Raw genomic sequence first — 25457 nt, 5'->3', positions numbered from 1 at the left:
TTAGCCTCCCAGAGTGCTAGGATTACAGAGGTCAGCCACCAAGCCTAGCCTGATGTATTTTGTTGTTCTTGTTGTTCCTAGGAACATTTCTAGGAAATGTTCTAGGAACATTTTATTCTTACCTTATGTCTTTGTTTGCATTGCTCCCCTCATAATATACCCCACGCTTTCCTTTTACTAAAATCTTTACCAGTTTTCAAGTCTTAGCCTAAGCTCTGTCCACCCCTTCCATGAAGTCTTTCCTAATCAATTCCCATCCTGATCTCACAGGGCTTTATTATCTATGTACCATCCCTGGGACATTGAATCTCATACTGCCTTGTTTTATTCCTTTTTTGGTCACTCAATTGAAAATATGGTGGATATCTTTTCAATCTAAGTAGATTGTTCTCTCCTTGAGGCCAGGAACCCTCTATTATTAGTTTATTTCTCTACTGTGGTCTCTAACTCAATTTTTATTTCAGTAGATATTGTATAATGAAGTTTTGAGTGACTCATTCCAATAATATCCATATAAAATGTTTTGAGCATGATCTGGCACATAGTAAACATTAATAAATGTTAAATTTATTAATAAATCTGTTATTATTGCTTCCAGAAAATAGTACTAGCTAATTCCTGAATGTTCCTCTCCACCCTTTGCTGATTATTATTTCTGTTCTTGGACTTAAAAACTTGAGAAATTTTAGAACTATAATAAAAAATATTTAAGGCTATCTGATAAAAATCTCTTTGTCATACAGTTTTGGAAACTAGCCTAGAGAGGGTTTCTATTCCCATGCATTTCTTAATGCTTTTCTTAGGTGTCCAAGCTCAGAATCTGTCCTACTTGAGTGGTATTTAAGACTACAACATGTGTTCTGGTAGATCTCTGGCCTTAAGCGGATTTGAGGCTCTCTGGTCCATCTCACAGTAACAGTGGTTCTCGACTGAGGAGAACATTTAGCAGTGTCTGGAGACATTTTTGATTGTTATGTCTGGACTAGGTTCTGCCAGCATCTAGTTAGTAGAAAAGGACAGCACTACTACAAAGATTTATTTGGTCCAAAGTATGCATAGTGCTGAAGATTGAGAAACTCTTTATTATAGGTAGTCTCTGTCTTATTTAAACTTTATTAAAATGAAACTCAGAGGCCCGTGCAGTGGCTCACGCCTGTAATTCCAGCACTTGGGAGGCGGAGGCAGGTGGATTGCCTGAGTTTACAGGTTCAAGACCAGCCTAAGCCAGAGCAAGACTTTGTGTCTAAAAATAGCTGGGTGTTGTGGCAGGTGCCTGTAGTCCCAGCTACTTGGGAGGCTGAGGCGAGAGAATTGCTTGAGCCCAAGAGTTGGAGGTTGCTGTGAACTATGATGCCATAGAACTCTACCCAAGGCAACTAGTGAGACTCTGTCTCAAAAAAAAAAAAAAAAGTAAAAAATAAAATGAAACTCAGCTGCTTCCCCAGTGTATAGATTCTGTTGTTACTCAAAGTTCTTCACACCAGATTGATTCTTTCTTTCTTTATTATTTTTTTTTTCTGAGGCAAGTGGATAGCCTGAGCTCAGTTGTTCAAAATCATCCTGTCTCTACTAAAAATAGAAAAACTAGCTGGGTGTTGTAGCAGTTGCCTGTAGTCCCAGCTACTCAGAGGCTGAGGCAAGAGGGTTGCTAGAGCCCAAGAGTTTGTGGTTGCTGTGAGCTATGATGCCATAGCACTCTACTGAGGGCAACAGAGTGAGACTCTGTCTCCAAAAAAAGAAAGAAAGAAAAGAAAAGAAAATATTCCTTTGCAAAAACATGCCCTGATTACCACATTGAATGAAGGTGGTGTGCCTTGAAAGCTAACCCCCGTTTCCACCAGGAGAGAGTTACAGTTGTGTATGTCCTATAGGGCACTCAGTTCTCCAGAGATCTGTGGACAGAGCCTGTACGGTGGTCAGCAGCACCCTGAAGGAAGGAAATGTGAATCTTACATGGCCTAGATGGATTGGATAAGTAATCCCAACAAATACAAAATGATTTCTTTTTTTTTTTGGCCGGGGCTGGGTTTGAACCTGCCACCTCTGGCATACAGGGCCGGCACCCTACTCCTTTGAGCCACAGGCGCCACCCTACAAAATGATTTTTAATTGACATGAATATGGACTCACTAAACCAATGAGAACCTGTGCCAGACACAAGTCATGATTTATCCCAGGATGGCAAAAAATATACGTCTGGGGTAATCATTGCTTGAAAGTTAAATAAGAATTAAATATTTTAAATGCAACAGCCTGGCACGGTGGCTCATTCCTATAACCTCAGCACTTTGGGAGGCCGAGGTGGGCAGATCGCCTGAGCTCACGAGTTCAAGACCAGCCTAAGATGGTGGCGCCTGTGGCTCAGTGAGCAGGGCACCGGCCCCATATGCCGAGGGTGGCGGGTTCAAACCCAGCCCCGGCCAAACTGCAACAAAAAAAATAGCCGGGTGTTGTGGCGGGCGCCTGTAGTCCCAGCTACTCGGGAGGCTGAGGCAGGAGAATCACCTAAGCCCAGGAGTTGGAGGTTGCTGTGAGCTGTGTGATGCCACGGCACTCTACCGAGGGCAATAAAGTAAAACTCTGTCTCTACGAAAAAAAAAAAAAAAAAGAAAAAGAAAAAGAAAAGACTAGCCTAAGCTAGAGTGAGGCAAGAGAATTGCTTGAGCCCAAGAGTTTGAAGTTGAGGTTGCTGTGAGCTATGACGCCAGGTCACTCTACCAGGAGTGACAAAGTGAGACTCTGTCTCAATAAATAAATAAATATTTTAAATGCAGAATAACAGCTTTTTGGTTTCTGTTTTTATGTTTTTGAGACAGAGCTTTATTCTTGTCATCCAAAGTACAGTGTTGTGGCATCAACATAGCTCACAGCAACCTCAAACTCTTGGGCTTGAGCAATCCTCTTGCCTCACCTCCCACGTAGCTGGGACTATAGGGTGTGCACCACTACTCCAGGCTAGTTTTTATATATTTTTTTTTTGGTAGAGACAGAGTCTCACTGTACCGCCCTTGGGTAGAGTGCCGTGGCGTCACATGGCTCACAACAACCTCTAACTCTTGGGCTTACGCGATTCTCTTGCCTCAGCCTCCCAAGCAGCTGGGACTACAGGCGCCCGCCACAATGCCCGGCTATTTTTTGTTGCAGTTTGGCCGGGGCTGGGTTTGAACCCGCCACCCTCAGCATATGGGGCCGGCGCCCTACTCACTGAGCCACAGGCGCCGCCCTAGTTTTTATATTTTTAATAGAGATGGGATCTTGCTCTTGCTCAGGCTGGTGTCCAACTCCGGAGCTCAAGCAATCCTGCCTTGGTCTCTCAGAGTGCTAGGAATATATGTGTTGAGCCACTGTGCCTGGCCTGGTTTTGTTTTGAGACAAGGTCTTGCTATGGTGCCCTGGGCATAAGGACAATGGTGTGACCACAGCTCACTGCAACCATAAACTCCTGGGCTCAAATAATTCTCTTGCCTCAGCCTACCACATAGCTGGGACTATAGGCATATGCCACCATGCCTGGCCTGGCTAATGTTTTTCTATTTTCTGTGGAGACACAGGGTATCACTATGTTGCTCAAGCTGATAGTGAACTCCTGACTTCACAAAATCCTCCTGGCTAGGATTATAGCCATGAGCTACCACACCAGGCCCAGAATAATAACATTTTAAAGCTAGCATGCCACTAATAGCTAAATCTCCATGAGTACTTGCCTTGAGCCAACATTGATCTAAGCCCTTTACCGTGACTCTTTTACCCAAGAGATACAAACAGGATCAGAGGAAATACAGGGTAATCTTTCCTCCCTTGGGTCAGCTGAACACCAACCTGTGAGAAGCATAGTGGTGGCCCATTGCACTAGCTCAGGTGCCAGGCTCCTTGTAGCCCTACCCTGTGTAAAATTCTAGTTTCCATGCTTGCTAAGCCTTGAGGGAACAAGGGTATTTCTTAGGATATAGTAGATACTTATAAATATTACAAACACAGTGGGTAGAGGACATAATGTTTTTTCTTTGTTTGAAGCAAAAACATTTGTATTTGACTTGTATTAATATTTAGAATTGTTTTAGTAACACTTAGTGGCCAGGCAAGGTGCCTCATGCCTGTAATCCCAGCACTCTGGGAGGCTGAGGCAGGCAGATTGCTGGAGTTTGAGACCAGCCTGAGCTAGAGCAAGACACCATCTCTAAAAATAGCCGGGCATTGTGGTGGGTACCTGTAGTCCCAGCTACTCGGGAGCCTGAGGCAAGAGAATCACTTGAGCCCAAGAGTTTGAGGTTGCTGTGAGCTATGACACAATGGTACTCAACCCCAGGGTGACTGAGACTCTTGTCTCTGGGAAAAAAAAAAACAAAACACTTATTGAAAGCTCACATATATGCATAGGAAGAAGTTTTGTAAAACTTCTGCTCATTTGGCAGGAAAAATTAACGTGACTTTATTTTTTTATTATTTATTTATTTATTTTTATTATTTTTTTTTTTTGAGACAGAGCCTCAAGCTGTCACCTAGGTAGAGTATTGTAGCATCACAGCTCACAGCAACCTCCAACTCCTTGGCTTAAGTGATTCTCTTGCCTGAGCCTCCCAAGGAGCTGGGACTACAGGTGCCCGCCACAACACCTGGCTATTTTTTGGTTGTAGTTGTCATTGTTGTTTGGCAGGCCTGGGCTGGATTCGAACCTGCTAGCTCTTGTGTATGTGGCTGGCGCCTTAGCCACTTGAGCTATAGGCGCTGAGCCAAAATTAACATGATTTTAATATGCACTTTTCTAATTTGAATCCAGAGGTTGAATTTAGAAAACTGGGATTTTATTTATTTAGATGAAATGGTCAAACATTATCATGTCTGTAGAATATATCTTTAAAATCTTATTGTGCTGTAAATCAACATCTATATGATGATTTTAATATTATATCATGAGCAAGAATCATGTAGAAATAACAAAAATTACTTTTCTGGTTTTTAGATGTGTGGTTTTTAACAATAGAGGAGTGGCAGGAGAAAATCTCTTGGTAAGTAAATTTAAATGATAAGAGTCTTAATTTTTAAAAGAATAATTGTTAATTTTGTAATGAAAAGCATATTCTTTGTATTTAAAATAACTTGAATTACTTATGTAAATAAGCTCATTATAGAAAAATACAGATAAGCAAAAAAAAAAAAAGAAATGTATAAGAATCATAATTATGTAACCAAGGAAATCCCTGTAGTCTATGCTCGTTCAGAATTTATACATAAATGAAATGTATATAACATATTTCCATTTTTTGTAGAAATTAAGTTTATGTTTTTTATTTTACTTTTTTTTTTTTTTGTAGAGACAGAGTCTCACTTTATGGCCCTTGGTAGAGTGCCATGGCCTCACACAGCTCACAGCAACCTCTAGCTCCTGGGCTTAAGCGATTCTCTTGCCTCAGCCTCCCTAGTAGCTGGGACTACAGGTGCCCGCCACAGCACCCGGCTATTTTTTTGTTGCAGTTTGGCCGGGGCTGGGTTTGAACCCGCCACCCTCGGCATATGGGGCCGGCGCCCTACTCACTGAGCCACAGGCGCCGCCCTTTATTTTACTTTTTAAACATCTGTAGGCACTATCATGGCTTAAAGAGTCTATTTTATAACTAAAATTTTGTACTTACTATAATTTGACATCAATAGATACTCATCTATATCATTTTTAATGTTAAACACATTTTCTCTAAAAATTAGCTTGTACAAAACAAACTAGTACAGTGATCATTTTTTTACCTATGAAATTTAGTTTTGTCTTGAAACAGATTGGCTTTATGTGATATGTCTATTTGCTAGATGAAGTGCATACAGCAGAAATGTTTAAACTTTTGCAATGTAGGCTTGGTGCCTGTGGCTTAAGCAGCTAAGGTGCCAGCCACATACACCTGAGCTGGAGGGTTTGAATCTAGCCCGGGCCTGCCAAACAACAACGATGGATGCAACCAAAAAATAGCTGGGCGTTGTGGCGGGTGCCTACAGTTCCAGCTACTTGGGAGGCAGAGGCAGGAGAACTGCTCGAGCCCAGGAGTTGGAGGTTGCTGTGAGCTATGACATCACAGCACTCTACACGGGGTGACAGCTTGAGGCTCTGTCTCAAAAAAAAAAAAAAAAACTTTTGCAATGTAAACAAGTCTTTTTTGCTCCCCCACCCCATTTCAAATTTTTGCTAGGATAGAAATTCTTTTACCTCTTAGAATATTATCACTCTATTTGCTGTTTAAATCTCTGAGTTGGAATGAGATATATTATACTCATTGAAATTTTCTTACAGCTTTTTAACTTTTAGCCCCTCACCATCTCAGTAGTCAAAGGCAATCATACAAAAATTGAAAGGAACTTTTTTCTAAGTCATTGATAGAGAATGACATTGACTATAAATTAAGTCATGCTGGAAATAAAAATTTACAGTCAGGTCACAAATGGCAGCACTTTATTGAGAATTCAGGAAGGAAAGAGCTCTTGTACTTTGCTTTATAGTGACTTAGGCCCTAGAGAGACTCAAGATCAATAGATTTCAAAAGCAAAAGTTTATAAAGTGTTTATGGTCTCACTCAAGCGCCTCATAACAACTGATTTGATGGGAAAGTTCACATTTCCTCATTCAGTTTAGCCCTTTAGGAATCTTACAGACAGATCATGCTCTAAAGGGAAAGACTTGAATTTCCAGGACACACAGAGTGATAAGATGTGGTCTGAGACTCTCAAGGAAATAATATGCTGCAAAACAGAATCCACTAGGTCTCTGTAAAATGGGAGACAAAAGATTCATTCATTCAGCAAAGCTGTGGTGTGTACCTATTAAATCAGGTACTGTGCAAAGAAATAGCGTAAGGAGTATGCATGTTAATGAGATACAATCTAATCCTGAGGAGCTGGAACTTGGGTTGTGGGAGAGAGTCAAGTATATACAAATATACACAACACATTGCTACGTGTAACCACAGGGAAATTTAAGGCTACAGAGCACAGAGAGAAGGATTAGCAAAGACTTAGGGATATGAGAGAACTTCCTATTGAAAGTGACATTTTGAGATGGATCTTGAAACCTCCAGGAGAGGGGATTGAGAGGCTCTCCTAGTAGAAAAATAAGGCATTAAAGAACATGGAATAGCAACTACTTTCTTGTGGCTACATGATGATAATAACCGTCCTGATCATTTTATCTAATATTAGTTGAGTCCTTAGAATGTATCAGTCATGTCTTTTATTTATTTAATTTTAATTTTTTTTTTTTTCAATTTTGGCCGGGGCCGGGCTTGAACCTGCCACCCCCGGTATATGGGGCTACCGCCCTACTCCTTGAGCCACAGGTGCTGCCCTATTTTATTTTAATTTTATTTATTTACTTTTTTATTTTGAGACAGAATATTACTATGTCACCCTCAGTAGAGTGCTGTGGCATCACTGCTCACAGCAACTTCAAACCCTTGGGCTTAAGCAATTCCTTAAGCTGGGACTACAGGCGCCTGCCACAATACCCAGCTATTTTTGTGGTTGCAGCTGTCATTGTTGTTTAGCAGGCCTGGGCTGGGCTCAAACCTACCAGCCTCTGTGTGGGCACCTTATTCATAGGCACCAAGCCTATTTATTTATTTTGAGACAGTCTCACTCAGTTTCCCTAGGGTTGAATGCTATGGCATCATAGCTCACAGCAACCTCACACTCTTGGGCTCAAGAGATCCTCTTGTCTCAGCCTCCCGAGTAGCTGGGACTACCAGCACCCACCCCTACAACCAGCTAGTGTTTTCTGTTTTTAGTAGAGATGGGGTCTTGGCTTTGCTCAGGCTAGTCTTAAATTTCTGAGTTCAAGCAATTCACCTGCCTTGACCTCTCAGAGTGCTAGGATTACAGGCGTGAGCCATTGCACCCGGCACTAGTCATGTCCTTTAATACTTAATGTTCAGTGGTAGAAACAAACCTAATTATTTAGGTAAGTACAACCACCATCATCCCTACTACCCAGATAAAAAAAAATAAGGCATAGGTAGGTTAGGAGCTTGCCCCAGCCAAGAGATAGCAGAGCCAGGATTCAGACCCAGGTGCTCAGACCATTTTCTTCCTTCTTGACCATTTCGCTCTACTCCCTCTTACTACTGAGGAGGCAACAGGAATTCTACCACAAGGGTCTGGCCAGATTTTGAAGAATCACATGTAGGATCTAAGAAACCTAGTACAGAACATTGACGTTTTGAAATATTTGCATAATTTGATTGCGTTGCTGCTTTAGGTAGAGAACTATGGCAGTGATGTATAGTTTGAAAGAGGAAGAAGGGAGGCAGCTGGAGGCTGGGAGACCATGTGGAAAGCAGACCTACTCACGGAGTGGAGTTTGAAAGCAGATGCAGGAAGGATAAAGAGGAGAGAACAAAAATGAGTGGTGTCCATGAAACAGAAATAATGGTATTAACCATACTGTGGGGCTCGGCGCCTGTAGCTCAGTGGTAGCTGCACCAGCCACATGCACCGAGGGGGGTGGGTTCGAACCCAGCTGCTGGCCAGCTGAAAAATGACAACTGCAACAAAGAGAGAAAATAGCTGGGCATTGTGGTGGGCGCCTGTGGTATAAGCTGCTTGGGAGGCTGAGGCAGGAAAATCACTTAAGCCCAAGAGTTTGTGGTTGTTGTGAGCTATGACACCACAGCACTCTATCGAGGGCAACAAAGTAAGACTCTGTCTCAAAAAAATATATATATAGTGGGAAGTAGAGAGAGAGGAATCAAAGGTGCTGATATTTGCTAACATACAAAATCAGGAGAGTGTACAAGATTATGGTGTAATAAAGATAATAAGTTCTGTCTTAGATGTTTAGGGTGCTTTTATATCATCCAGGTGGAAATTTCTAGTAAACAGTTGCATATACTGGACTGGTCCTCAGAGAGATGTGTGAGCAAGGGAGACTGGGGTTATCAGTGTACAGTGGGGAGCTGGGGCCTGGGAGTGGTTGAGATTTCTTAGGAAGAGGGAGTAGACTAAAAGGGGAAAGGTCTGGGCGGAGCCTATGGCACAAGGAGTAGGGCGCCGGCCCCGTATACCAGAGGTGGCGGGTTCAAACCCGTCCCTGGCCAAAAAAAAAGGGGGGGGGAAGGTCTATGGGTAGAATCTCAGAAAATAGCAAATGGGCCAGGCGCCATGGCTCACGCCTATGATCCCAGCACTTGGGAGGCCAAGGCAGGTGGATTCCCTGAGCTCAGGCATTGGAGACCAGCCTGAGTCAGAGCAAGACCCTGTCTCTAAAAAATAGCCAGGCATTGTGGCTTATGGCGGACACCTGTAATCCCAGCTACTTGGGAGGCTAAGGCAAGAGGATCGCTTGAGCCCAAGAGTTTGAGGTTGCTGTGAGCTAAGACAGCACGGCACTTCACCAAGGGTAACATAGTGAAACTCTGTCTCAAAAAAAAGAAAACAGGAAGAAGGAAAGGAAAGAAGAGGTAGACACTTGAAAAACATTCTATCTTCGCATTCAAAGTTAACTGGAAATTTACTTTCAAAGAATGCAACAACCCAGTAACCCTTGGCCATAAACTTTAATTAGACTTTCATCATTAGTGTCTATGTATAAAGAATAATAATAAATTTGTAAAAAGAAATTAGACTTTTGGCCATGTGAGGTGGCTCATGCCTATAATCCCAGCCCAAGCAAGAGCAACACCCACGTCTATTAAAAGATAAAAATAAATAGCTGGGCATTATTGTAGGTGCCTGTAGTCCCAGCTACATGGGAGGCTAAGCCAAGAGGATTGCTTGAGTCCAAGAGTTTGAGGTTCCTGTGAGCTATGACACCACAGCACTCTACCAGGGGCAAGAAAGTTAGATTCTGTCTCCAAAAAAGAGAAAAAAGAGAGAAATTAGGCTTTTTAAAAATCTCCCAACAATGCTTTCAATTCTTACATGTACAGACTGATAGCATATATGCTTTTTTTTATTATTTTAAAAAATTCACAGAGTTCTAAGCCAGAGGATGGGACTAGCTTGGTTTCTGGGGTCCTAAACAATGCGTGCGTTAAATTCTGATGAATATTCCTGGGCTGAGCACAGTGGCTCACACCTGTAATCCTAGCACTCTGGGAAGCTGAGGCAGGTAGATTGCTTGAGCTCAGGAATTTGAGACCAGCTTGAGCAAGAGTGAGACCCTGTCTCTAAAAAATAGCCGGATGTTGTATTGGGTGCCTGTGGTCCCAGCTACTTAGGAGGCTGAGACAAGAGGATCTCTTAAGCCCAAGAATTTGAGGTTGCTGTGAGCTATGATGCCATGGCACTCTACCCAGAGTGACAGAGTGAGACTCTGTCTTAAAAAAAAAAAAAAAAAGAATAGTATCCCTGGCAGATATCTGTCTCAAAATGGGGAATGCGGACTAAGGTGTCAAAGACACAGACTGGCAAGCATCTTTGGTGTACGTAGTATAGAAAGTACCTTCGATTCAGTAAGAATTCCCAAGTTAAGGTTCTGTTCTCACTGCTAACCAGCTAAATGATAGTGAACAGTCAACCTTTCGTTATCTAAACAATGATGATATGCACATGTCAACTCAAAGGCTGTTTGAAGTTCAAGTGGAATAATGAATATGAAAATGTGTTGTAAAAGAAAGGTTTTTATAATCCAAGGCTACTGTATTACCTCCTGAGATCATTAGGGCACAAAAAGTATGTATATGGTTATGTTTACTGCCTTAAATTTCTTTTTTAAAGTAGTTCTAAAAGGATACAATTATAATCTGGTCATTCTAAATCATCTTTCTTAAACTGAATCACAAAAATGGGATGGCAACTTTATTAGCTAAATTTGGTATTTATTAGATCCCTTGTTAATCCTTCTTTCTGTCTTAGAGCTATGAACAATTACATTGTCATACTAGAGGCATGCTTATGTTTATTTTGTTTGTCTATGTATTTAATGTTTGTTTATACGCCACCTTGTTCCAGAAAGAATTTAGCATAGCTCAGACCCAGAGTATATTAGACCTTAGAGTAAGCTTTAAAAACCACAAAAGATGAATCAGCAAAGATCAAACAGAAAGAAACTGCCTCTACCTGAAATTAACCCAAAAGAACTAGCTAGCAAAGGTGAGACGTAATTTAGAGTAAGCAGTTTTCCTAGGAGTGGAAGAAATGCAAAAGTAAAGTGTTTGCTGAAATATGTTAGAGATATACTTAGAATTTGTAAGATTACTGTGGCTCCTACAAAGGGGAATTAGGAAGTAGAAATTTTCTACCACCATATTGCCCTTGTTTTCAACTAGTCATTGGGACCAGGTATGGTAGCTCACGGCTGTAATCCTAGCACTGTGGGAGGCTGAGGTGGGTGGATTGCCTGAGCTCAGGAGTTTGAGACCAGCCTAAGCAAAAGCAAGGCCCCATCTGTACTAAAAATAAAAAAAAACTACCCCAGCATTGTGGTGGGTTTCTATAGTCCTAGTTCCTCGGAAGGCTGAGGCAAGAGAGTCGCTGGAGCCCAAATAGGGAACAGAGTGAGACTTTGTCTCAAAAAATAAAAAATGTATTAATATCTCCCTCCCCACCAAAAAGAAGGTATAAACCAAGTTCAACTCCCACACAGTGTGAGGTAAGCTGGCCTTTTTTACCTCTCTTAGTGATGCTTTCTTCATGAAGAAGAGCCTTGCTGATTTACATTCTGATGCCAGCACCTTACCTCATCCTGGCCTGGCACTTGGAGTGACTCTGCTCCAGAGGTCCTCAAATTCTAAACACCTTCCATGACCAAGGACACCTTTGGAGAAGTGGGGTGCCTGACCTCAGGTCATAACACTGATTAGTGGCCCTCAGACCAGCACTCAGCCTGTTACCAGATGAAGAGGGTATGGCCTCCTGTCACTATCAGCCAGCTGCATAGGGAGTTAGGTCCATCAGACTTTATTGTCAAAGACTGTTAAGCCTCCGTTATAAATCTAATAATTTTTATAATAAAATGCATGGAGGGAGGCTTGGGTGCCTATAGCTCAGTGACTAGGGTAACAGCCATTTACACCGGAGCTGGCAGGTTCAAACCTAGCACAGGCTTGCCAAACAACAATGACAACTACAACCAAAAAAAAAAAAAATAGCCGGGCGTTATGGCGGTGCCTGTAGTCCCAGCTACTTGGGAGGCTGAGACAAGAGAATCTCTTAAGCCCAAGAGTTGGAGGTTGCTGTGAGCTGTGACACCACAGCGCTATACTGAGGGTGACATAGTGAAACTCTGTCTCAAAATAAATAAATAAATAAATAAAATGCATGGAGGGGCTGGGCATGGTGGCTCACGCCTATAATCCCAGCCCTTAGGAGGCCAAGGCAGGTGGATTGCCTGAGCTCAGAGCAAGACCTCATTTCAAAAAATAGCCGAGCGTTGTGGCGGTCCCCTGTAGTCCCAGCTACGTGGTAGGCTGAGGAGAATCGCTTAAACCCCGGAGTTTGAGGTTGCTGTGAGTTATGATGCCACCACACTCTACCAGGGTCATCAAAATGAGACTTGATCTCAAAAATAAATAAATAAATAAAATGCATGGAAACAAACCTAGAAAATTTCAACTTTATCTGACAGAAAACAATATCAAAGTAGTCTTCATTCTGACAACACAAAATGTTTAATAACAGGTAATTTTCACTTTAACAAAATGTTTAAGAGAATCATCAAAGAAAATATCATATTACCGGGCGGCGCCTGTGGCTCAGTGAGTAGGGCGCCGGCCCCATATGCTGAGGGTGGCGGGTTCAAACCCAGCCCCGGCCAAACTGCAACAAAAAAATAGCCGGGCGTTGTGGCGGGCGCCTGTAGTCCCAGCTGCTCGGGAGGCTGAGGCAAGAGAATCGCGGAAGCCCAAGAGTTAGAGGTTGCTGTGAGCCGTGTGACGCCACGGCACTCTACCCGAGGGCGGTACAGTGAGACTCTCTCTACAAAAAAAAAAAAAAGAAAACATCATATTACCAAAGTAACCTTTACTTTACCAGGATCACAATACCTATTGTCTATGTGTGACTACCTCCCCCAAAGTCTCTTGGGACAAACTTCCTCACAATTGTGGTCAAACCTTAACTAAACAATCATGGAAGGCATATGGGGATAGCTAAGCAGACTAGGCAGACTTCAGCTTAGCTTCTCAGACTCCATCTTGCAGGCTGCTTTTCCAGCTTCAAACCTATCTAGTCTACTGGCTTGAACTTTATTTTTTTTAGAGACAGAGTCTCACTTTGTCTCCCTTGGGAGAGTGCTGTGGCGTCACAGCTCATGGCAACCTCAAACTGTTAAGCTTAAGCGATTCTCTTGCCTCAGCCTCCTGAGTAGCTGGGACTACAGGTGCCCGCCCCAACACCCGGCTATTTTTTGGTTGCAGTTTGGCCGGGTCTGGGTTCGAACCCAGTATATGGGGCCGGCACCCTACCCACTGAGCCACAGGGGCCACCCATGGCTTGAACTTTCTATACTGGCTTCCAGTCAAGTCAGACTGAGAATCTGGGGGTAGAAGGAAGGAATGTTTTTAATGAGAGGATTCTCTTCTCCATCTCAGATTCTTTGCGCTGTTTCTTAGTCAGCTTTTCCATGGAAGCTAATTGGGTAGGAGGGATTTAGAGCTCTTTTCCCTCCTGACTCGTTTTGTGAAGCAGGCATTTAGGAAGAGTTAAGTCTTATATCCTGAGAAAGGAGGGACTTAGAGAGCAGGGCCAGCCAGGGCCTGATCAGTCCTCACACTTGTGCCTACGTGTCCTCCCTTTCCCATATCCAACACTCCCCTGCTATACTCTTTGTCCCCATCAAGTCAGCCCTTTCCTAACTGCTCCAAAAATAACTTCTCAGCTTAGTGCCCATAGCTCAGTGGTTAGGGCCCAGCCACATGCACCAGGCTGGTGGGTTCAAACCCAGCCGGGCCTGCTAAACAACAATGACAACTATAACAACAACAACAAAAATAGCCAGGCGTTGTGGCTGGTGCCTGTAGTTCCAGCTACTTGGGAGGTGAGGCAAGAGAATCGCTTAAGCCCAAGAGTGTGAGGTTGCTGTGAGCTGTGATGCCACAGCAGTCTACCAAGGGCAACATAGTGAGACTCCTGTTTCAAAAAACAAAAATAAAAATAAAATAAAAATAACTTCTCCCTCTTCCCTTTACCTTCGTCCTAACTTGGGAAGGCCAGCCTCAGACAGATGTGGGTATGAACACATTTAATCCTTGAGAATTTTCTCCTGGACTTAGTCCAGGCTAGTAATATCAACTGTTACATAGTGTAAGTGGTGGGTACAAAACGATTGCACAATTCTCTGTATTCTTTTCAAAATAAAAGAAAGAGAATGATTAAATAATTGAAGAGTTTTAAAAATCATAATAATTTAATACTACCGTTCATCGAATGGTGATGTGAGCCAGGAGATTCTCTCTAAGCCAGGTATGAGTATTACGGTGGAAAGCTCCAAAGGGCTCCATGCATGATGAGAAAAGAATTTCTCTAAACCAAGATTAGTACATAAAAATATAGACTGTATTTTAGAAAGAAAGAGTAAGTGAGAGAGGAAAGAGAGCAGGGAGATGGCGTGGCCTCCCAAAGAGAGAAAGGAAGAACGCCCAGAGTTGCAGTCCAGTGGGTGGGTGAATTTAAGTGGGGGGTGTGGGGGGCAAGGTAATTGTAGACAAATCCACAAGGTAGGGTGGATCTAAATACTAAATCCCTTTTTCCTCCAGCAAGGCTGAAGATAGACTTCTTTTTTTTTTTTTTTTTTTGTAGAGACAGAGTCTCACTTTATGGCCCTCAGTAGAGTACCGTGGCATCACACAGCTCACAGCAACCTCCAACTCCTGGGCTTAAGCGATTCTCTTGCCTCAGCCTCCCAAGTAGCTGGGACTACAGGCACCCGCCACAACACCCGACTATTTTTTTGTTGCAGTTCGGCCGGGGCCAGGTTTGAACCCGCCACCCTCGGTATATGGGGCCGGCGCCTTACTGACTGAGCCACAGGTGCCACCCTGAAGATAGACTTCTTACAGGTGTTTCTAATCCTGAGGCCTGACGTTTATACTCTGTTGTTCATCCTGGACACTCAGAAACCCTTGAGGGTATAGGAACAAATTGTGAAAGGCAGATTTAGTCATGAGATCTAGCGATGGTAAAGAAATTTACATTCCCCTTCTGTCTGTTGTTTGTAGTGGTTTGTGAAAAGGGAAAGAAAGGGGGGAGTTGGCCTGCTAGTAAGTCCACTAGGCCGAGAAAGCAAGCAGGAAGAGAGGGTGCTTGATTTTTTCCCTTACTGAAAAACTGTGAGTTACTAATTTCTCTATTTCACTATAAAGACCAACCATCGGCCAGGTGCGGTGGCTCACCCCTAGCACTCTGGAAGGCCCAGGTGGGTGGATCGCCTGAGCTCAGGAGTTCCAAACCTGCCTGAGCAAGAGCAAGATCCTGTCTCTACTAAAAATAGAAAGAAAACTAGCCAGGCATTGTGGCGGGCATCTGTAGTTCTCGCTACTCAGGAAGCTGAGGCAAGAGGGTTGCTCAAACCCAAGAGTTTGGCTTGGTGCCTGTGGCTCAAGCTGCTGAGGTGCCAGCCACATACACCTGAGCTGGCAGGTGTGAATCCAGCCCGGGGCCATCAGACGACAGTGACATTTGCAACTAAAAAATAGCTGGGCATTGTGGCGGGTGCCTGCGGTCCCAGCTACTTGGGAGGCAGAGGCAGGAGAATTGCTTGAGGCCAGGAATTGAAGGTTGCTGTGAGCTGTGGTGCTACGGCACTCTACCCAGGGTGGCAGCTTGCGGCTCTGTCTCAAAAAAAAAACAAGAGTTTGAGGTTGCCATAAGCTATGATCATGCCACAGCACTCTACACAGGCATCAGAGACTCTGTCTCAAAAATAAAGACCAACCATCCTTGCAATGAGATTTTTGGGAGCTCTTCCCCATACACTGCAACCCAGGGATTCAGAAGCCGTAGAACTCGATTTCCCTTCTGCCCTGTCACTCCAGGTAGGTGCTACCATTCTTGAGAGCATCCTCCTCCCTTGGCTCAGCTCTCACTCTGTTTCTTTATTCTCTGGGCATGGAATCCTCTAGAAGACTTGAAAAATACTGATCCCTGAACCTGATCCCCTGGAGTTTCTGGTTCATTTGATCTAGAATGGAGCCCAGTGTCTATAAGTTTAATATACTTAAGTGCAAACAGGACTGACAACCTCTGGCAGGGGGTGAGTTGTCCTGCGTGTGGCAGCCTCCCTGACCCAGCTGAGCTGAGTCTGGCCCCAAACCCACCCAGGGAAGAAAACGAGATTTGCCTCTCAAGAGTCTGGGCTGAAAATAACTTCCATTTGCCTGGCTGACCAGCTTTAAGCCACTGACAAAACTGTTCATTTACTGGTGTGACTCGTATGGTATGACTGCAGGAGCACGTATACAGCTATCTGGAGCATTAGCCGGAACATAGCAAAGAGGCCAGCTTGGCCTCAGAGATGGCCAGGAAATTTCCTGGGGCCCTTTGTTTTGTGGTTAGGTTTTTTTTTTTTATTTTTTTTTTATTTTTATTTTTTTTTTTTTCTTTCCCTTGTAGAGACAGAGTCTCACTTTATGGCCCTCCGTAGAGTGCCGTGGCCTCACACAGCTCACAGCAACCTCCAACTCCTGGGCCCAAGCGATTCTCTTGCCTCAGCCTCCCAAGTAGCTGGGACTACAGGCGCCCGCCACAACGCCCGGCCATTTTTTGGCTGCAGTTTGGCCGGGGCCGGGCCTGAACCCGCCACCCTCGGTATATGGGGCCGGCGTCCCACCGACTGAGCCACAGGCGCCGCCCAGGTTTTTTTTTTTAAATAAAGTCTCACTCTGGCTCCCCGGCTAGAGTGCCCTCGCATTATAGCTCACAGCGACCTCAAGTTCTTGGGCTCAAGTGATCCTCTTGCCTCAGTTTTTCTATTTTGGTAGAAATGGGGGTCTCACTATTGCTTAGGCTGTTCTCCAGTCCAACTCCTGAGCTCAAACAACCCACCCACCTCAGCCTCCCAGAATTCTAGGATTACAGGTGTGAGCCACCATGCCAGCCAAGTTTGTTTTATTTTTAATTAGCAACCTCCCAGGCAAATTTGGACACTTGGTTATTTGATATGTCTATCGATGATGAGGTGAAGTGATTGCTCATGAAATTGCTTGTTTTATGTATTTGCGAATACTTTACTTTTCTCTGACCTTTTTTTCCTTGAGTCTCACTCTGTTGCCTTGGGCAGGGTGCAGTGGGGTCATCACAGTTCACAGCAACTTCAAATTCCTGGGCTCAAGTGATCCTTCTGCCTCACCCTCCTGAGCAGCTGGGACTACAGGCACCCACCACAATGCCCGGCCGGTTTTTCTATTTTTAGTAAAAACGGGGTCTTGGTCTCACTCAAGCTGGTCTCCAACTCCTGTGCTCAAGCAATCCTCCCATCTCAGTCTCCCAGAGTGCTAGGATTACAGGAATGAGCCACCATGACCAGCTTAAACGAATTCAAATTTAATGAACTCAAATTCCAAAACTAAGATCAATTTTCCTAGGGACAATTTGAGCAGTTCACTAGGCACTGGACAGTGGATGAATGGAATGAAAACAAACAAATCACACTGTAGAGAGCAATTACAGAGCATAATTAGTCCGATTATAAAATGATTACTCCTTTTGGGGGGGCCACATCCATACAAAATCACCAAGTTCATGTGCATCTTAGCAAATATTTGAGTGCAGGTGATTAAGTACTCGAGAAAGGAAGATTATAAAATGAAGTAGTCTAAGTCCCTGATGTTTATCAGACATTGCAATAAAGTAGATGTGAAGTTTAAATGACTTTTAAAAAGATGTACATGTATCTTTTCAGTTTTCATTTTTCTGGGCAGAAAACTCAAATCCTAGCCAGCCTGGTTCAGTTTTGGATGTGTGGTTAGCTCAGCCCTGACAGAGAAGGATTCTGAGTTATGGCTTCTACTGCAGATTAGCAAATTAATCTTCTCCAAGAATAGCTAGGGAGAGTCAGGCTACCTGATTAACAGGGTAAATTTTAAAATTTGTTTATAGATCAAAAAAATTATTTAATGAAAATTCTTAAAAATTTAATTCTCAAACAGATCTTCTAAATCTGGGACAAGAAAATTATTCTTCATGTTAGGGAAAAAAATCAGTTTGTCTACTTTTTAGAAGGCTTTAGTTGATTAAGAAGGATAAATTTAAGAAAAACAAAACCAGCACAAAAACAAAAAAAGGATAAATATTAGATGTAGTTCATAAATATAAAATATATACTCTTTTTTTGAAAACTAACCTCTAACACTTATTAAACAAATTACTATTATTTCTCTCTGACCACAGCTGTAGTTGAACAATTTTGGTTTGTGATTATTGTTAATTATTCTAACTTATAAGATACTTGTATCCAAACATCTTCTGGAAGGTTATATATCTTTTAGATTTTCTGCTCTTTTCCAGAATACTTTTCCCATCTCACCTAGAAGGAGTTTTTGTTGTTGTTGTTGTTTTTGCAATTTTTGGCTGAGGCTGGGTTTGAACCCACCACCTCTGGCATATGGGGCCGGCGCCCTACTCCTTTGAGCCACAGGCACTGCCCTCACTTAGAAGGAGTTTTAACCACCCACCTGAATCCTGCTGGGTCTTCCTTCCTCCCCTTTCTGTTTAGGTCTGGTTTAATCTATTTCCTCCTGGAAGCACAAAGAAAGATTACTGCAGGAGGATAGTTGTTAGTTATATTAGTATCCCTAATAACCGAGAATTAACTAAAGCCTTTCGTCTAAAAAGATTCTCAGTTTTAGAATATTGGGGATCATGTAAAGTAAAATAAGTAAATAAAAATAAAAAGCTACTCAACCAGGCTTGGTCACTCATGCCTATAATCCCAGTACTTTGGGAGGAAGAGACAAGATCTCTTGAGGAAGGTGTTTGAGACCAGTGTGGGCAACATAGCAAGATTCTATCTCTGCAAAAAAAGAAAAAAAAATGTTTACAAACTTAGGTGTAGTCCCAGCTACTCCAGAGCCTGAGGCAGAAGGATCTCATGAGCCCAGGAGTTCAGGGATCCAGTGAGCTGTGTGGATCACACAGCTGCACTCCAGCCTGAATGACAGCGTTGGACTCTATCTCATACATTGATAGATACATAGATAGACAGATAGATAGATAGCTTCTAGTCGTATCTGCAGGCTTGAAGACAATTTTTGCAAAGCTTACCAGTTCAGTGCATTGCCCCGTAAGTGTCTTTGCTGTGTATTGTGGGTGAATCTTTTCTTCAGTGGGTCCCAAGTTCTGTAGGCTCTGTTTCTTTCTTTCTTTTTTTTTTTTTTTTGAGACAGAGCCTCACTATGTTGTCCTTGGTAGAATGCCGTAGCGTCACAGCTCACAGCAACCTCAAACTCTTGGGCTTAGTTTATTGTCTCGCCTCAGCCTCCCTAGTAGCTGGGACTACAGTCACCCGCCACAACGCCCAGCTTTTTTTTTGTTGCAGTTGTCATTGTTGTTTAGCAGGCCCAGGCTGGGTTCAAACCCACCAGCCTTGGTGTGTGTGGCTGGCGCCCTTCCAATTGAGACCAAACAAACTATGGGTGCTGCCCTTTGTTTCTTTTAACTTTAGATCCTCTAAAGAAAGAAGTATGATGTTTCCTTTCGGAGCCCATGACGTAGGTTGTATGACATAACCACATAGTTTGGCATATTAGGATTTATTAATCAGGTCTTCTGATTTTCAGTTCTGTGTGTCTCAGTTCAATTTGACAAGTATTTGTGGACTGTCAGAGATAAAGGTTAGCTAGTAACAGAGAAATACTCACATGGGAGAGTGAGGCAGGGAGCAGGTTAAATAGGGCAGTTGGGGCAGAATTGGGAAGGGCTGTGAGGTTCTAGAGGGCAGGGCCCCAGTCTTGCTGCTTCATTTATCCAAGGCATGACTAATTTCCACTGCCAGTGTTGGCGGAGGATACCAGGCTGGGGAAGTTTACACAGGTGGAAAGGATATTAAGGAACCTGTCAGACCAGAGAAGAGCAGTGTCCCCTTGACCTGGATCTGTACATATGGAGAAATAATAAAGTAAGTACAGAGCTGGAAAGGTTGCTTAATGATGATGAGGAAAAGCAGGAGTTAACCAGTGAAAGGTTATTGCAGCAGTCCAACTGAGAAGTGAAAAAGCTTAGTAGCAGAGTTCTGTTCAGTGTCCCCAGGTTCTGCAAGGGGATTGAGTCTTACTAGCCCTCAGCTGTAAACTGCTTGATAACATTTTCTTTATTGACTTCTTACCATTCCTGACTCATTTTGCCAGGAGGCTGGTGCTCCCTGGTACCACCTTCCAAATAAACTGTTTGCACTCAACATCCTTGCCTCAGGAGCCCTTGAGAGACTCTGACTTACCAGGCTCTTTACTGGAGTGTAAATGGGGTTTCCTATGTTTCCTAAAGAGATACTGAGGAGGAAGAAGCTATAGGACTTGGCAGCTTCTTGGCTGTGCAGTTGAGGGAGAGCAAGAAGGCAGTGTCACCCACAACTATAGCTAGGAAAATAAAGATTCCATTCATAGAAAAATGAGAAGCTAGGGGATGCGTTAGTTCTCATGAATAAGAAAGAAGGATTTACATTTGGGCATTTTGAATTTGAAGTACTGGTGGAACATTACAGGGAAGCTGCCTTCTAGAACTTGGAAATTCGGTTCTGGAGCTCAGGATGAAAGTAAGAGAGTGGGGTGGTGGTGTTTAGGCTCAGTTACTGCCTAGTGTTGATGACAATATGGAGATGAAAAAAGACCGTCGAGAATTGACCAGAAGCTGGGTGCCGGTGATTCATGCCTGTAATCCTAATACTGGGGGAAATCAGGGAGGAAGGACCGTCTCTACTAAAAGTAGAAAAAACTAGCCAGGAGTTGTGGCAGGTGCCTGTAGTACCAGCTACTCAGGAAGCTGAGGCAGGAGGGTCACTTGAGCCCAAGAGTTTGAGGTTGCTGTGAGTTATGACACCACAGAACTCTAGCCTAGGGCAACAGAGTGAAACTGTTTCAAAAAAGAATTGGCCAGAGGGTGAGCAGATGAAGACCCACATTTAGGGTTTGGGGAGAAATGATAGACTGCTTAGGAAATGGAAAGCTGGCAGCCTGGGAGAACCAGGATATATAATTAATACATCAGACTGTGTATTGCTTTATCTCGAGTGAAGGCGGTGCCAGAAAAACCACACTCCTTTTGTTACTGGACGAAGAGGGTCAGGCCACCTATCACTGTCAGCCAATATGCAGAGATGGGCTTAGATCCACTAAACTTTATTTGTCAGAAGACCAGGATTCTGAGGCCGGGCGAGGTGGCTCACACCTATAATCCTAGCACTCTGGGAGGCTGAGGCAGGTGAATTGCCTGAGCTCACAGGTTTGAGACCAGCCTGAGCAAGAGTGAGACCCCTGTCTCTAAAAAATAGCTGGGTGTTGTGGTGGGCACCTGTAGTCCTAGCTACTTGGAAGGCTGAGGCAAGATGATCACTTGAGCCCAGGAGTTTGAGGTTGCTGTGAGCTATAATGCCACAGTACTCTACCAGGGGCAAGAAAGTAAGACTCTGGTTAAAAAAAAAAAAAAGACCAGGATTCTGGAGAACAGTGAGAGTAGCCTCTCCAAGCCTATTCTGTTCTTCCATTTCCAACATTACGGTTTTACACATTTAAGTTCAAACCAATCTCTATTCTACTTTTCTTTTTTTTTTTTTTTTTTTTGTAGATTCAGAGTCTCACTGTACCGCCCTTGGGTAGAGTGCCGTGGCGTCACACGGCTCACAGCAACCTCCAGCTCTTGGGCTTCAGCGATTCTCTTGCCTCAGCCTCCCGAGCAGCTGGGACTACAGGCGCCCGCCACAACGCCCGGCTATTTTTTGTTGCAGTTTGGCCGGGGCTGGGCTTGAACCCGCCACCCTCGGCATATGGGGCCGGCACCCTACTCACTGAGCCACAGGAGCCGCCCTCTACTTTTCTTTTTTAAGAAACAGAGTCTCACTTTGTCACCTTCAGTAGAGTGCTGTAGTGTCACAGCTCACAGCAACTTCTAGCTCTTGGTCTTAAATGATTCTCTTGCCTCAGCCTCCCCAGTAGCTGGGACTACAGGCACCCGGCACAACGCCTGGCTATTTTTTTTTTACAGACAGGGTCTCACTCTGGCTCAGACTTGGTCTCAAACCTGTGAGCTCAGGCAATCCACCTGCCTTGGCCTTCCAGAGAGGTAGGATTACAGGCATGAGCCACCTCACCAGGCCCCAATCTCTATTCTAAATAATCAGCATACCTCAACGACCTATTTCAACATTCTAATTCAAAAGTTAATGTCCTAAATCAGTTCCCCTAACGTGCTTCCATAGCCATCTTTAGAGTGGGAGCTAAATTTACAGAACAGTAAGAATGGGAGCCTGGGTGAAGGTCAGGCAGGACCTAGATCAGCCAGACCAGCTGTGTCATGCCTGCCCTAGCTTGCCTGACTATATCTTATTCTCACTTCATATGCCTTCACTTTATTGGTAATGTTCTTAGTTTTAATTTTAATATAATCGGGTGGCGCCTGTGGCTCAGTGGGTAGGGCACCAGCCCCATATATTAAGGGTGGCGGGTTTGAACCCTGCCTGGCCAGCTAAAACAGCAGTGACATCTGCAACAAAAATAGCCTGGCACTGTGGCAGGCACCTGTACACCCAGCTACTCGGGCGGCTGAAACAAGAGAACCGCCTAAAGCCCAAGAGTTGGAGGTTGCTGTAAGCTGTGACTTCATAGCACTCTACCGAGGGCGACAGAGTAGGACTCAGTCCCCCCCCCAAAATTTTTTTTAATATAATCTATTTAGAGAAAAACATTTAGGCAAAAATCAGACCATCTATCTGAGGATACCAGATAATTGACTCATTTACTGTGTACCTCACAGAGCCCTGATGCTTTACAAGAGTTAGTTCACTTACACAAAAAATGCAGACTCTGCTCCTTTGTGACCTTTGGCAAACTACTCACCCTTGCTGGGCCTTAATTTCCTTATGTGTAAATAAGAAATCAAGTAACATGGCCGGGCTCGCACCTGTAATCCTAGCACTCTGGGAGACCAAAGCAGGTGGATTGCCTGAGCTCACAGGTTTGAGACCAGCCTGAGCAAGTGCGAGATCCATCTCTAAAAAATAGCTGGGTGTTGTGGGGGGCGCCTGGTAGTCCCAGCTACTCGGGACAATGAGGCAAGAGAATCACTTGAGACCAAGAGTTTGAGGTTATATGTGAAACTTAGTAAATGTAAAATATAAATGTCTTAACACAATAACTAAGAAAATGCCAGGAAGACTATGTTAACCAGTGTGATGAAAATATATCAAACGGTCTATAAAACCAGTGTATGGTGCCCCATGATCACATTAATGTACACAGCTATGATTTAATAAAAAAAAAAAGTTTGGGTTGCTGTGAGCTATGACACCAGAGCACTCTACCAGGGGTGACAAAGTGAGAGGCTGTCTCAAAAAAAAAAAAGAAAGAAATTAGATAACATTTGATTAAGACACTAAGATTCTATGATCCTAGTAATTTTCTATAGGCTTTTTGAAAGGTTACAGAGCCAAAGATGAAAGATTATTCTGAGGCACCAGATGAAAGGAAAACAGAAGCCTGTTTGGTGCAATTAAAATGGCTTTATTCCACCTGGGTGCAGGTGAGGTCAGTTTTCCATCCAGGAGGAAATCCACACGTGGGTAATGGCGAACAGGGTTTTAAAGGTCAGGAATGTTCCTATAGGAACATTTGGGACATTCCCTTTCCTGGGTTAGACATCTGTTGTAAGGGTCGGGGTTGGCCCATTTACCTTTCCCAAGTGGGACATCTGGTGGGGCAGGGTAGGGAGTTGACCTATTCACCTTTCTTAGGTGGGACATTCAGTGGGAGAGGGTAGGGGTTTGATTGTTTTTGGTGGGTCCACCCTATTTGGACAGGGTTTGACTGCTACTTTTTTTTTTTTTTCGAGACATTCTAACTTTATCACCCTTAGTAGACTCCATGGTATCATAGCTCACAGCAACCTCAAACTCTTGGGCTGGAGTGATCCTCTTACCTCAGTCTCCCAAGTAGCTGGGAATGTAAGGGACTACCACAACGCCCAACTGTTCATAGAAATAGAGTCTCCTTCTTACTTAGGCTGGTCTCAAACTCATGAGCTCAAGCAATCCACCTGCCTTGGCCTCCCAGAGTGCAAGGATAACAGATGTGAGCCACTGTACCCAGCCCATAGGCTGTTTTTTAATACCGTAACTGCGTGTCCGTGTGTCTGTGGGCCCATTGCATGTGTGCGTCTGGCCATACATGTAAACACTTGCATCACTCAAAGCCTGTGTATCAGGAGGACGTGTTGGGGGCTGTTCACATGATTCAGAATTTTAAAGCTGTGCAGTGTGGATAGTCTTTGAATGTAATGAAAATGATGAGTAAGGATTTTTTCACCTAAATTCTCATGACACATTCTGAAGTCACTGAATAAGCATGGTCAAAAATGCTATTCTGTTACAGACTGTGCAGTTCAAGTGTGTTTAATCACAAAGTGTTTTTTTAAGAAGTGTTTTTTTTTTAAGTATCTCAGCGTAGTCACTTATCTGTTAAAATGCCAAAAGAGTTATTTAACCTCTCTAAATTCAGTTTCCTCATTTATAAAATAGATATAATAGAATCTTCCACAGTGTTTTGTGGACACAAATATGATTCAATAAATGTTGGCCATCGTAAATACTGTCAGGTTAAAATTTGTCTTTTGGAGAGTTACATATTTACAGATCTCAGGGGAAAAAAAAGACCTAGCCAATAGGCCGAGTCTTAGAGATGACTTTAATTGGAGGGATTGTTGAAAACTGTAATTTTCTCAGACTATTTTATTAGTGATTGGTAAATGATACATAACCTTGCTAGTATGTTCATGGTTTGTTAGAATAATATAATTGAGTGGTGCAGATGACTAGTTCCCTTATTTTTTTTTTTTTTTTTTTTTTTTTTTTGGCCAGGGCTGGGTTTGAACCCACCACCTCCGGCATATGGGACCGGCGCCCTACTCCTTGAGCCACAGGCGCCGCCCTAGTTCCCTTATTTTTGTTAGAATAATGCTAACAGTTTGTCTCCTTGTTATTAAATTTCTGATTATTTTTCTCACATATACTTTATTCTTATGTACACATACACATACACTACAGAGAGGATCGCTTCCTCCCAGATCCCAAATGAAACATCCACGATGCTTTTCTGCAGCAAACAAAACCTTTTAACCATTTGTTTTAATGCATTATATACTGAGGCATAATCAACTTTACCTATTTTAACATTTTAAGTGTCTGTTCCATTGAAACACAGCTGGGGCTATATGTGTATGAATATATAGAGAGAGAGCTTGCCAAAAGACATACGCACATTTTAAAGAAGGGAAACAACTATTAAAATTGTAATGCTTTGGGGCGGCGCCTGTGGCTCAGTGAGTAGGGCGCTCGCCCCATATACTGA

At 43.4% G+C, this 25457-nt stretch overlaps 1 protein-coding gene across 2 annotated transcripts in view; it reads left to right on the top strand.

Moving 5' to 3' along the window:
- The window catches only part of ABHD3 (abhydrolase domain containing 3, phospholipase), a 60932-nt gene that overhangs the window by 20483 nt on the left and 14992 nt on the right, over window positions 1-25457 (top strand). For both annotated transcript variants that reach the window (XM_053571399.1, XM_053571398.1), the window contains one exon: window positions 4961-5006. In XM_053571399.1, the coding sequence (XP_053427374.1) occupies window positions 4961-5006 (46 nt within the window). The remainder of the gene's footprint in view (window positions 1-4960; window positions 5007-25457) is intronic.

Source organism: Nycticebus coucang, chromosome 19, assembly GCF_027406575.1.
Source record: "Nycticebus coucang isolate mNycCou1 chromosome 19, mNycCou1.pri, whole genome shotgun sequence".
Lineage (NCBI taxonomy): Eukaryota > Metazoa > Chordata > Mammalia > Primates > Lorisidae > Nycticebus > Nycticebus coucang.
Note: the sequence above shows the minus strand (reverse complement) of the source record. Positions and strands in the feature narration are given on the sequence as shown.